The 12,062-nt window shown below is 40.9% G+C and overlaps 1 protein-coding gene across 1 annotated transcript in view; it reads left to right on the top strand.

The window, feature by feature from the left end:
• Window positions 1-12,062, top strand: part of FAM234B (family with sequence similarity 234 member B) — a 35,435-nt gene that overhangs the window by 11,622 nt on the left and 11,751 nt on the right. Inside the window, exons 4-6 of the mRNA XM_079993380.1 lie at window positions 7,267-7,455; window positions 9,478-9,608; window positions 11,290-11,437. Of these exons, the coding sequence (XP_079849506.1) occupies window positions 7,267-7,455; window positions 9,478-9,608; window positions 11,290-11,437 (468 nt within the window). The remainder of the gene's footprint in view (window positions 1-7,266; window positions 7,456-9,477; window positions 9,609-11,289; window positions 11,438-12,062) is intronic.

Below are 12,062 nucleotides of genomic sequence, written 5' to 3'. Positions count from 1 at the left end.
GAACTGGAAAGCTGCAATTGAAGGAAAAGTAACTTTGAACTTTAGAATTATTTAACTTTGGCATTGAACTCTAACTACTACTCCAGCAAGCAGGAGCAGGGGGGGGGGGAGAAAAGGAAACTTGGCTTAACCTGCGTGAGAGGAAATTTAAGTGATTAATTCCTGCTGTCTCTGACTCTGGGAACAGACTCCCTGGGTGAAGCGCTTTGACAGGAACTGTCTGACAAAACCTGCTGCAAAGTGGAGAGTTCAAATAGATACAATTTTTGGGACTTTACAGAAATATTACTGTTGCAATTGGAAGACTGAAAGTTTCTAAAAGACTGAAAGTTTCTAAAAAAAAAACCAAAAACCTCTCTCCAAGAGGGTTTTTGGTTTCTTTGTTTCTTCTGCTTATTGGACACAATGTATTGCTCCCTCTAGAGGGCTGAAAGATTACAGTTGTAACATAGACTGTCAAATAAAAACAAGTCACTGGATTTTGCTACTTAAGAGCTGTTCCTGTGGGAACGACCTTGGGACATGAGTGGTTCCGCAGAAGACATAACAACAAGATCTAAGGCTAAAGCTGCACAAAAGAAAAGAGGCTCAATATCAGGTTTACTGCCAACAGGCACAGCTGGACAGGAGAAAGGAATAAACGTATTCATGGATTCAGTGACTCAAGCATTACTTAAAATAAATGAATCTTTAGAAAATTTGACTAAGCAGAGCACGGAGAATACCAAACAACTGACAGAACTTACAACAAAATTGGACTTAAATACCAAAAGCATTACATCTAATACAGAAACCATAAACAAATTGGTTCAAGAAAACGCCACAATTCGAAAAATTGCAGAAGAAGCTAAAATTACTGCAGAAACTACACAGGAAAGTCTAATACCAGTCTGTAAGAAGTTGGACCAGCATGAGGCGGCCTTGTCTTTGTGGGAGATGCAGAGGAAAGAGAAGAATTTGAGACTTAGGTTGGTCCCTGAAAGTGAAGGGGACAACCTAGTGGACTTTCTCACAAAAGAATTATCAGAATTTTGGCAGGTAAACTCAGAGGAAGAAGATTTTAAGATAACAACCGCCTTCAGATTGGGCAGAAGGCAAGGCAGGAAGATCCCAAGGGATTGTCTGATAACTCTGAGATCTAAAGAGGAAAGAGATAAAATCTTAAATTTACATTACCAGAGAACCATTCAGATTGGAAATGCTTCTGTTCAAATTTATAAGGACATCCCAAAATATATTCTGGAGGTAAGAACTTATTTTAAGAATTTGGTTGACCTGCTGAAGAAGAATAACATACCTTTTAGGTGGGAATTTCCACAAGGTTTGTCTTTTAACTTCAAAGGAAAGAAAGTCAAAATAAGAACAGTGCAAGATAAAGAACAATTCCTAGACAGAAACGAGGAGGACCTTGTGAAAGGAGTGCTAGACTCGACCTCTGACACAGACCTTGGAAACTTGACATTTGGACTGAAGTCACCAACGGAAGAAGAACAGCTGCAGGGAGCAGCTGGAGGTAACTAACTAATAATGTCTCTGCAATTTTTAACTTGGAACTGTAATGGACTCAACCTTCCCAGAAAAAGGCGTGAGGTCTTTCATATCTTGAAAAGAGAACAATTGGATTTGATATGTCTACAAGAAACCCACGTAACAAGGGCACACGGAAGACTACTTATAAATAAAAGATTAGGACAGGAATTTATTTCATCAGACAAAGTTAAGAAAAGAGGAGTGGTGATTTATGCAAAGGAAAAATTGGCCCCAAAATTGATCTTTAAAGATGAATATGGAAGAATTCTGGCAATTGAGATACAAATCCAAGGAGAAAAACTCCTGATAGTGGGCATCTATGCACCAAATGAAGGGAAGGCAGAATTTTACAAGAAATTGCATGAGACATTAACAGATTATTTGGATTATAAGGTGATCTTATTAGGAGATATGAATGGCGTGGTCTCTACAAATATGGATAAAGCACAAAGACAGGTGGTCTCTAAGGACGGGAGACTACCTAAGACCTTTTTTGAAATGACTGAAAACATAGACTTGATTGATATCTGGAGAACAAGAAACCCTCTTGAGAGAGAGGGAACATTCTTTTCAGAGGCACAAATGACATGGACAAGAATAGATCAAATATGGATTACTAGTGGAATGGCTCCAAGGATAAAAAAGGTGGAAATCTGCCCAAAGACATGCTCCGACCATAACGCAGTGAAGATGGAAATGAAACTAACAACAGCTGGATCCTTCAGATGTAGAATGAATGACACCCTATTCAGAGAGGTGGAGATTTACAAAAAGGCCCAAAAAACCTTGAAGGACTACTTTGAGATAAATCTGAGGACAGAGGTTGAGAAAAGAGTGATTTGGGACGCAAGTAAGGCCGTGATGCGAGGTTTTCTGATACAACAGAACTCTTTAAAGAGAAAGAAACAAAATGAAAGGAAGGATAAGATTCTGGAAAAAATAAAAGAAGGAGAAAACAAACTGAGGTCTAAACCAAAGTCTCATGAAATTCTGAGAGAAATTAAGTTCTATCAAATGCAATATATGGAATTGATGAACCAGGAGATAGAATGGAAAATTAAGCAAATGAGACAGAGGACATTTGAATCAGCGGACAAATGTGGGAAACTTCTAGCATGGCAATTGAAGAAGAGACAGAAATACAGTCACAAGTTTGGAGGTGGACGGAAAGAACATCTTTAAACCAAATGAGATTAGCAACTGCTTTCAGAGTTATTTCAGGAGATTATATGCACAAGGGCCGGAAAACGAAGGAGGCATAGAAGATTTTCTTAAGAAATATGGATTACAAAAAATTTCGCAACAAAGCATGTTGATTTTAAATGAGAAAATAACAGATCAAGAAGTGGAGGGTGCCATTCAAAACATGCAACTAGGGAAATCTCCAGGACCAGATGGACTAACCTCCAGATATTATAAAGCATTGAAAGAATGGTTAATACAGCCGCTTAAGGAGGTTTGTAATGAAATATTAGAGGGGAAAAAGGCACCTGAATCGTGGAAAGAAGCTTTCATCACACTTATACCAAAGACTGAAACTGAAAAAAACCAGATCAAGAACTACCGCCCTATATCATTACTTAATGTGGATTACAAAATATTTGCTGACATTTTAGCAAAAAGACTGAAGAGGGTGTTAATGGAGGAGATTCATAAGGACCAGGCAGGCTTTCTCCCAGGAAGACACTTATCAGATAATGTAAGGAACATAATTGACATTATGGAACTGCTAACTGTAAATATTAATACGAAGGCAGTCCTAATCTTTGTGGACGCGGAGAAAGCCTTTGATAATATCTCTTGGAAGTTCATGAAGAAGAATCTCCATGGGATGGGGGTAGGTCAAAGGTTTGAAAATGGTATAAGTGCAATATATTCTGAACAAAAGGCTAAGCTAATTGTAAATAACGTGGTTACTGATGAACTTTCCATAGAAAAAGGGACACGGCAGGGGTGCCCGATATCCCCATTACTTTTTATATCAGTCCTGGAGGTTTTGTTGAACATGATTAGGGGGGACCAGCTGGTAAAAGGAGTTCAGGTCGGAGCTAAACACTATAAATTGAAGGCATTTGCAGATGACTTAGTATTGACTTTACAAGAGCCAGATACTAGTACAAAAAGAGTTTTAGAGTTAATTCAATTCTTTGGTCAGGTGGCAGGATTCAAGTTGAACAAACAAAAAACTAAAGTTCTGGAAAAAAACTTAACAAATGTTGAAAGAGAGAGATTCCAAAACGAAACTGGGTTAATCGTGGCAAAGAAAGTAAAATATTTGGGGATTAACATGACATCTAAAAATGTGAATTTATTTAAAGACAATTATGATAAATGTTGGACAGAGGTAAAGAAAGATCTAGAAATATGGTCGAATCTGAAGCTTTCCTTGTTAGGCCGAATTGCAGTGATCAAAATGAATGTATTGCCTAGAATGTTATTTTTGTTTCAGACATTACAAATTGTGGATAAACTAGATTGTTTCAAGAAGTGGCAGAAAGATATATCTAAATTTATCTGGCAGGGCAAAAAGCCCAGAATAAAATTTAAGATACTTACTGATGCAAAAGAAAGAGGGGGTTTTGCCCTGCCGGATTTGAGACTGTACTATGAATCGGCAGCTTTCTGCTGGTTGAAAGAGTGGCTACTTCTTGAGAATGCAGATATTCTGGACTTGGAAGGATTTGATAATAGGTTTGGCTGGAATGCATATTTATGGTATGACAAGGTTAAAGTTCACAAGGGTTTTAAAAACCATATTGTTAGGAAAGCATTATATAATGTTTGGATTCGATACAAGGATTTGTTGGAAAATAAAACTCCTAGGTGGTTATCACCTATGGAGGCTAAGGAGGTGAAGAAACTTAACATGGAATCCAAATGGCCAAAATATTCTGAAATTTTAGAACAAGAAAGCGGTGAGTTTAAACTACAGAGTTTTGAGAAATTAAAGCCCAAGGTACGAGATTGGCTTCATTGCTACCAAATAATGGAAACATTTAAACAAGACAGGAAAATTGGCTTCCAGGTGGAGAAGTCGAAATTGGAAACAGAATTGTTAGAACCCAATACTAAGAATGTATCAAGAATGTATAATCTGTTGCTGAAGTGGAATACAATAGATGAGACAGTTAAATCAGCCATGATTAAATGGGCACAGGACATTGGTCATGACATTATGTTTGCTGACTGGGAACAGTTATGGACCACCGGTATTAAATTCACGGCAAGCAATGTCTTAAGAGAAAATATTATGAAAATGATTTATAGGTGGTACATGACCCCAGTCAAGCTTGCGAAGATTTATCATCTGCCCAATAATAAATGCTGGAAATGTAATGAGACTGAAGGTACCTTCTTTCACCTTTGGTGGACCTGCCCAAAGATTAAAGCCTTTTGGGAAATGATCTATAATGAAATTAAGAAGGTACTCAAATGTACCTTTCACAAGAAACCAGAGGCATTTCTCTTGGGCATGGTCGGCCAATTGGTGTCAAGGAAGGATAGGACTTTTTTTATGTACGCCACTACAGCAGCAAGGATCCTTCTAGCAAAGTATTGGAAGACACAAGAACTCCCCACACTGGAAGAATGGCAGACGAAAGTGATTGACTTTATGGGATTGGCAGAAATGACTGGCAGAATCCGTGACCAAGAGAAGGAGACGGTGGAAGAAGACTGGAAGAAGTTCAAAGCTTATCTTAAGAACTGTTACAATATTGATGAGTGCTAAAATGTCAAGGGAAAGGAAGATACAGAATTGCAGTGGAAATTGTTTGTTGAAATAAGATGAAATTGAGAAAGATAATAAGTTTTGATTAATTGGAGTAAAGGGTTGCTGAAAAATTGTAAAATATGGATGCAAAAAGGGTGAGGTATGGGGAAGTCCGAGAAAGAAGGCTTATGAAAATGAGGTTATGAAATTATATCTGTGTGTTTGTTTTTGTTTGTTGATGTGTGTATGTTGTTTTGTCTTAAAATTGGAAAAATAATAAAAATTATATTTAAACTGAAAGGAATTGCTGTGATTTCAATAGAAATGCAATACATCACATCAGAGTGGGGAATCACAGATTCATAGAATTGTAGAGTTGGATGGGACCCTGAGGATTCTTTAGACTTACCCCCTGCAATAGCAGGAAATATGCAGCTGTTCCATACAGGGATCGAACCTGCAAGCTTGGCATTATCAGCACCATGCTCTAACCAACTGAGCTATCCAGGAAGACTCTGACCAGGTCATCTGTATGCTTGCTCAATCTGTGGTCCAGTGGCTAACTGTTGACAGGCAAGTTGATTGACTGAGTTTACTTATATGACGCTTTTCTACCATGATCTGTACCCACAGCAGCTCTGAGCAAACATTCATAACATCAAAATACAAAGGATTGAAGATAGAAATACAGTGGTACCTCTAGTTAAGAACTTAATTCATTCTGGATGTCCAGAAACTGTTCTTACCCTGAAGCACCACTTTAGCTAATGGGGCCTCCCCCCACCGCCGCGCCGCCGGAGCACGATTTTTGTTCTCATCCTGAAGCAAAGTTCTTAACCCGAGGTACTATTTCTGGGTTAGCGGAGTCTGTAACCTGAAGCGTCTGTAACCTGAAGCATCTGTAACCACTGTACCACTGTAAACAAAATGCAGAGCGTGTCAGTATATTCAGAAATGGCAAAAAATCAACAATTAAACAAAAGGAGAATGAATTCAATATTACACAACCAAATCAACGTTTAAAAACATAAATACAAAGCAAAGGAGAGTTAACCAACAATAAAGTTTCTGATACTGGCCTTGCTGCAGTTCGGTAAATTACACTACAGAGGGGAGTGGTAGATGACATACAATTTCTAGGTCTCTATTCCTCTGTAACCTGAGGGGGGATTAGTTACATTTATTAGAGATTCTAGTACTCTCTGTCTCTTTTCATTCAACAGTAAAATAAAGAACAGTCAAATGAAATACAATGAAGTGAGGCATAACACAAACATAAATGGATATAATGCACCCCTAGCAACTTGAGCTTGCTTAGTTACATGTAGCCACTTGCTAAAATGCAAAATGGATTTAGCTTCCTTAACAGATTCTTAAAACCAATAGGATTAAAAAATGGAACCATTGCTTCAGAAATAAAACCTGCAATTTAAAAACATTAGGGAGCCATAAACCATCTGATATGTGGACATGCCCACCATAATTAAAATGAAAGTCTGTCACAGACATATAATGTAAAATGTCACTCATGTCACTCTGCAAATCACTATGTATGTTGGTGGTTCTATGAAATAAATATTAATGATTCAGATAACCAATAATTGATGTTAGCTCCTCTTTCATCTTATTTGTCTTTATCTTTAAACTGAACTTCGACCTTTCAAAGAGAGCCACCTTGCATGATCTAGTAATTGTGTTTAATATTGCAGCCTTAGGCTGCCGAAGTTTGCACACGTTTGAGAGTTAGTAGCTCAGTTCAACTTACTTCTGAGCAGACAGGTATAGGATTGCGTTATAAGTATCATAGGGATGCTCAGATGAACTGATCAATAATGTGATGGGGATTTGAGATTATTCAATAGCTGTATCTGAAACTGCTGATTGTTCAATAGCTTTATCAGAAACTGAGATTATTCAATAGCTTTATCAGAAAGGTGGGAGCCAAGGTAAACAGCAGGTCCCCTCCACATCACAAAGAGATCTGACTGCTTTTTTTGTATCCCTCCCCCCCCCCCCCCCCCCAGGTGTCTCCAAGCCATGGGTGACTGTGATGGCGCTATCAGGAATGAACGGAAGCACTTTGTGGTCCAGACATGTTAAAGAGGAGATTCGGAGTGTGCAGTGCAAGGGTGTAAACTCTGTGTCCCCGTCAGAGCCTGTCTGTCTCATTACTGGGACTTCTAAATTCCTCAGCCTTCTGAGAGCCTCTTCAGGTGAGTCCAACAAGTGTGAGTGCATAATTAATGGAGAAATGGCTTGGTCACCAGAGCTAACAAAGCCATAAGGCTAGACTACAATTGTTGGGCAACAAGTCCTTCAGTTCTTAACATTCATTTAGGCTGTAATGTGAGCAAGTCCCATTGAATTTAATGGGACTTACTTCTGAGTAGTCACACCTAAGTTTGCACTTCTAGTGTAACATGGCACGTGACTGATATTTTTTAAATACTAAGAATCATAATGAGGAATAATTGGCAGCTGCTGAACTTTGTCACACTGCAACCCCATAAACCAGGGATGAGGGACCTGTTCCAGATGTGCCAGATGTTGTTGTACCACAACTCCCAGCGTTCCTCAGCACCAGCCACGCTGGCTGGGGCTAACGGGGTTGAGGTCCAACAACACTGGCAGGTCACTGGTTTTCCATCCCTGATTAAACTATGAACATGCTTAGGGTTGCAATATATTTAATAGGTGAATTGGCCAGATCAACTTGTAAAGTGAGTGGAATTCAGGTTAGTAGTGCAGTTGATTAAAAGTATAAAGAGAAGCATTTACAGAGTAAAAGCTAGGGTGGCCAGATGCGAAAAGGAGAGAGCTCTTGCACCTTTGAGGGTTATGTAGAAGAGGGAATTTTAGAAGCTATTAAAAACAAAGATGCCCTGTCTTCATTTGCATCTGGCTACGCAATGGCAAGCATCGTCTTAAAGGCAGTTTCCCCTTCTTTCCCATCAACCTTGGAATCGACGACTTCTCTAAGATGATGCCTACTTGCTTTATCTGCAAGCAAAGAAAGTATACGCATGTGTCACATAACTATTGTTTTTATGCAAATTCATTCTGTAAATTAACTGACTAAAACCCATACAGTTAATTGCTTAGAATGGCTTTAATGAGGTTGCAGCCCTCAGAAAATACATTATCAGAATGTTGCAGGATCCTTGTTCTGTAAAACAAAGCAAACGTGGCAGGCAAGATCACATCGTGCTTGACTGAACTCAGAGGCAGGATATCTGTGATGGGTCTCTCCCAGAAACCCATGCCAGTGCAATACTCCTGATGGGAGATGCTTCCATTTCAAACTGGTGTCTCTCGCCTTGCCTTGCCATGCAGTAACCTTGGCCGGTCTGGACCAAGAGACAGAAACTTCAACATGTTCTCTTTTCACTACGTAAGGAACACTGGCAGCTGCCCTTATACCAGGGCAGCCTGTGTCTCCATCTAGTCCCTCTCCTGTCTATGCCACCCTTCCCCTGCCTGGTACCTTCCGGATGTTTTGGGTGGCAACTCCCACCATCCCACTAACCATGATGGTTATGCTTAAGTCACCATGGTAGGAGGCAGTGATGCTTGCGAATATCAGTTGCTGGAAACTGCAGGAGCAGAGGGTGCTCTTGTGCTGTGCTCCTCCTTGCCCATTTCCCGCAGAAAAGTGGTTGGCCACTGTAAGAGCAGAATGCTGGACTAAATGGGCCACTGGCCTGATCCTGCAGGTTCTTCTTATGTTCTTATCCTGGACTCTTGGCCATGGTGGCTAGGTAGGACTAATGGGGGGAGTTGTTGTTACATCCTGCATTTGATTGTCACTTTTCTCGCAAAGGTAACACAAAGCAACTTGTATTAAAACCCAATAAAAACAACAACAAAAACCTAAAAGCAACAATTCAAATAAAATACTAAAAAATATGGCTAAACAACAAGGCAGGACTACAAGTCCCACTCCAGCAAATGAGGACGCAATATCCTTTAAATTAAGGCAAGAACAACATATAATTGTTTGATTTTCTGGTATGTTGCAGACACGTATTAATGCAAAAATCAAGCCGTTTACAGCACTTTGCTTCTATTTGGTGTCTAGCTGCAGCCTGAGCCTGATAAGCACAATCTGCTTTGGGCTGCAGTTCTTGACATCCAGTAACATTTGTGACATGGCGATGACTTTGGAAGGATCTCTTCCAGCTTCTCCTTACCTCTGGCTTCTGCTAACACTGAAGTCTTCATTTGTCTGCCTGCAGGAGAACCCATCTGGACCCTTGACTCATCCCACCTCCCCAGTGGGACCTTGGCTGCTCCAGCTGTAACTGTACCAGATGTGGATGGAGACAGGGTCAGTGATCTAGTTGTTCTGGCCATCGGAGAAACACAGGTATGAGACATAATCCCATATATGCGGTGGTAAGGTAGGGAACCTGATCTGGCTCTCCAAGCAGTATTTTCTGCACAACCCTGCCAGGATCTGTTGTACTGGTGAGGATGCCAGTTGCCCTCTCCCTGGTCATCAGGTCACTCACTTGATTTGGGACAGCGGGCACTGTCTGTCTGCAAGGGAGTGCAGTTGTGAGTGTGTGTGGATGAGAGTGTCGGGTGGCCACAACTACTTTGGGTATGTGCTCCTGGAGAGCAGACCAACAGTAAACGTGGCACTTGGGCCAAAAATGGTTAGCCACCCCAGAATAAATAATCTTCCATAAATGTGCTTCTTTCCCTGGAGCAAGAAAGCAGAATAAATGAAATGCATTGTTAAGAAGTGGGAGCTGCAACAAAATGTTGCAAACAGCTGTGCTCTCCTGCAGGATACTCCATTCCATTCCTCCTTCCACCTAGTTTTCTGTCCCCTACATTCCATGGCCTCTGAGCACATTCAGTCCTCATTAGCCTGTTTCTGTGTCCTGCCCCCACTCCATTTACAGCCCCCCCCCCTGTATTTTTTTAAACTTCTGCAAATCATGGGGCTCCCCCAAGCCTCTGTTGTGTGTGCTGTATATCAGAAATATGGGGAATGATACCTATCATAGAATTGTAGAGTTGTAAGGAGCCACGAAGGTCAACTAGCCCAACCAGGAATTGTTTGCCCAGCGTGGGACTCGAACTCAGGGCCCTGAGATTAAGTGTCTCATGCTCTACCAACTGAGCTATGACAAACAGTTATAATTGTTGGTTTGATTGAGCGTTGATTGCATTTGTATTCCGCCTTTCTGCCAAGGCACCCAATGTAGTTTGTGGTGTTAAAATACTAAAATAAATACAGTGGTACCTCGGGTTAAGTACTTAATTCATTCTGGAGGTCTGTTTTTAACCTGAAACTGTTCTTAACCTGAAGCACCACTTTAGCTAATGGGGCCTCCTGCTGCCGCCGTGCCGCCAGAGCACGATTTCTGTTCTCATCCTGAAGCAAAGTTCTTAACTTGAGGTAATATTTCTGGGTTAGCAGAGTCTGTAACCTGAAATGTATGTAACCTGAAGCGTATGTAACCCGAGGTACCACTGTAAGTGATATAAATGTAAAGTTGGCCCTCTGGATGGGGTGGGGGAAGGGACAGTCCAACTGGAGTAGGCCCCAATGTTGTCTTGCCTGCCTGCCTTGCTTTATTCCCTCTCACAGAACAGATGGTGTGTCCCCCCCCACCCCCACCCCCACCCCCACCCCCACCCCACCCCTCTCTCTCTCTCTCTCTCTCTCTCTCTGTGTGTGTGTGTGTGTGTGTGTGTGTGTTAGGAGAAGGGGCTGTCTGACTCTCCTGTATACACACTTCTCATACCCATACAAGGCTTCTGCACCCATTGCCCGAGATGTGCTCATCCTACTTTGCCTCTTATCCTATGCCTCCCCACCACCCGCCAGCAGTTCGGCTAATGAAAGCCTCTTCAGATCTTGACAGCTTTAACAAGAATTTGATGCAGGCCCCTGGCTTCACTTATGAATGGAAAACGTTGTTGAATGCAACACCAGGGAATGGATGATAGATTGCCTTGTGAGGCAAAAGAAGCTCTGTATGCATGCAAATCCACCCTGACCATCCTATGTCCACTTTCTGTCTCCCATGTAGCCCGACTTGTGCTTCATCCTGGTATCTGGTAAAACCGGAATCCCTGTGGGAGGGCCTGTAAAGTACAGCATCAATGGAAATGGAAAACTGATTGGCCCTCAGGCCCACATCACCAGCCATGGAGCAATCTACATCCTGTTTGGCTTTGGTAAGGTGCCCTATCTTTGTAGTTGATAAATGCCCTGGAATTGGAAGAACTGCAATTTAAGGCCCCCTGGAAACCAGTAATCAAACAAATGTGGAAGGCAATGAAATGATGCTGCATAACATTTGTTGCATTTTACATCTGTCTCATGGCCTGTTTTTTGTGTGCAGTGCACACACATTTTCTGAGAGCTCAAAAGACAATATTTTATACCGGGGAAAACTTTCTTCTTCTCCAAATTGCCCATTCTGTGCTATTGTGCATTGAATATGGTTGCACTGTGAGCACGTTCATACTAATTGGATGTTTTTGTGTGTGATGTAATTAGTGACATTCATCTCTGCAGCACTTTATGGCCTTGTTTAGTTTAGACTTTATTATTTATTTTTCTGTTTCTTTGAAGGCTATACAAATTAACTACAGCAAGTCGGCAGTATTATTTATTTTATATTCTCTTAAATGTTGGACAGTAGTAAGGCGGCTCTTTTTCTCCTTTAACAACAATGTGCTCCCTTTCTGTCAACCTCTTGTTTTGTTTCCTTTTTCATTTTGATGCCTCTCTGCTATTGGACTGCAAGCATAGAAAGTTTTGCTTTTGTTTATTTTTAAAGAGGGAGGGGAATGCAAC

The sequence above is a fragment of the Podarcis cretensis genome (assembly GCF_951804945.1).
Source record: "Podarcis cretensis genome assembly, chromosome: 10".
Taxonomy (NCBI): Eukaryota; Metazoa; Chordata; class Lepidosauria; order Squamata; family Lacertidae; genus Podarcis; species Podarcis cretensis.
This window is presented reverse-complemented; position numbering and strand designations above follow the sequence as displayed.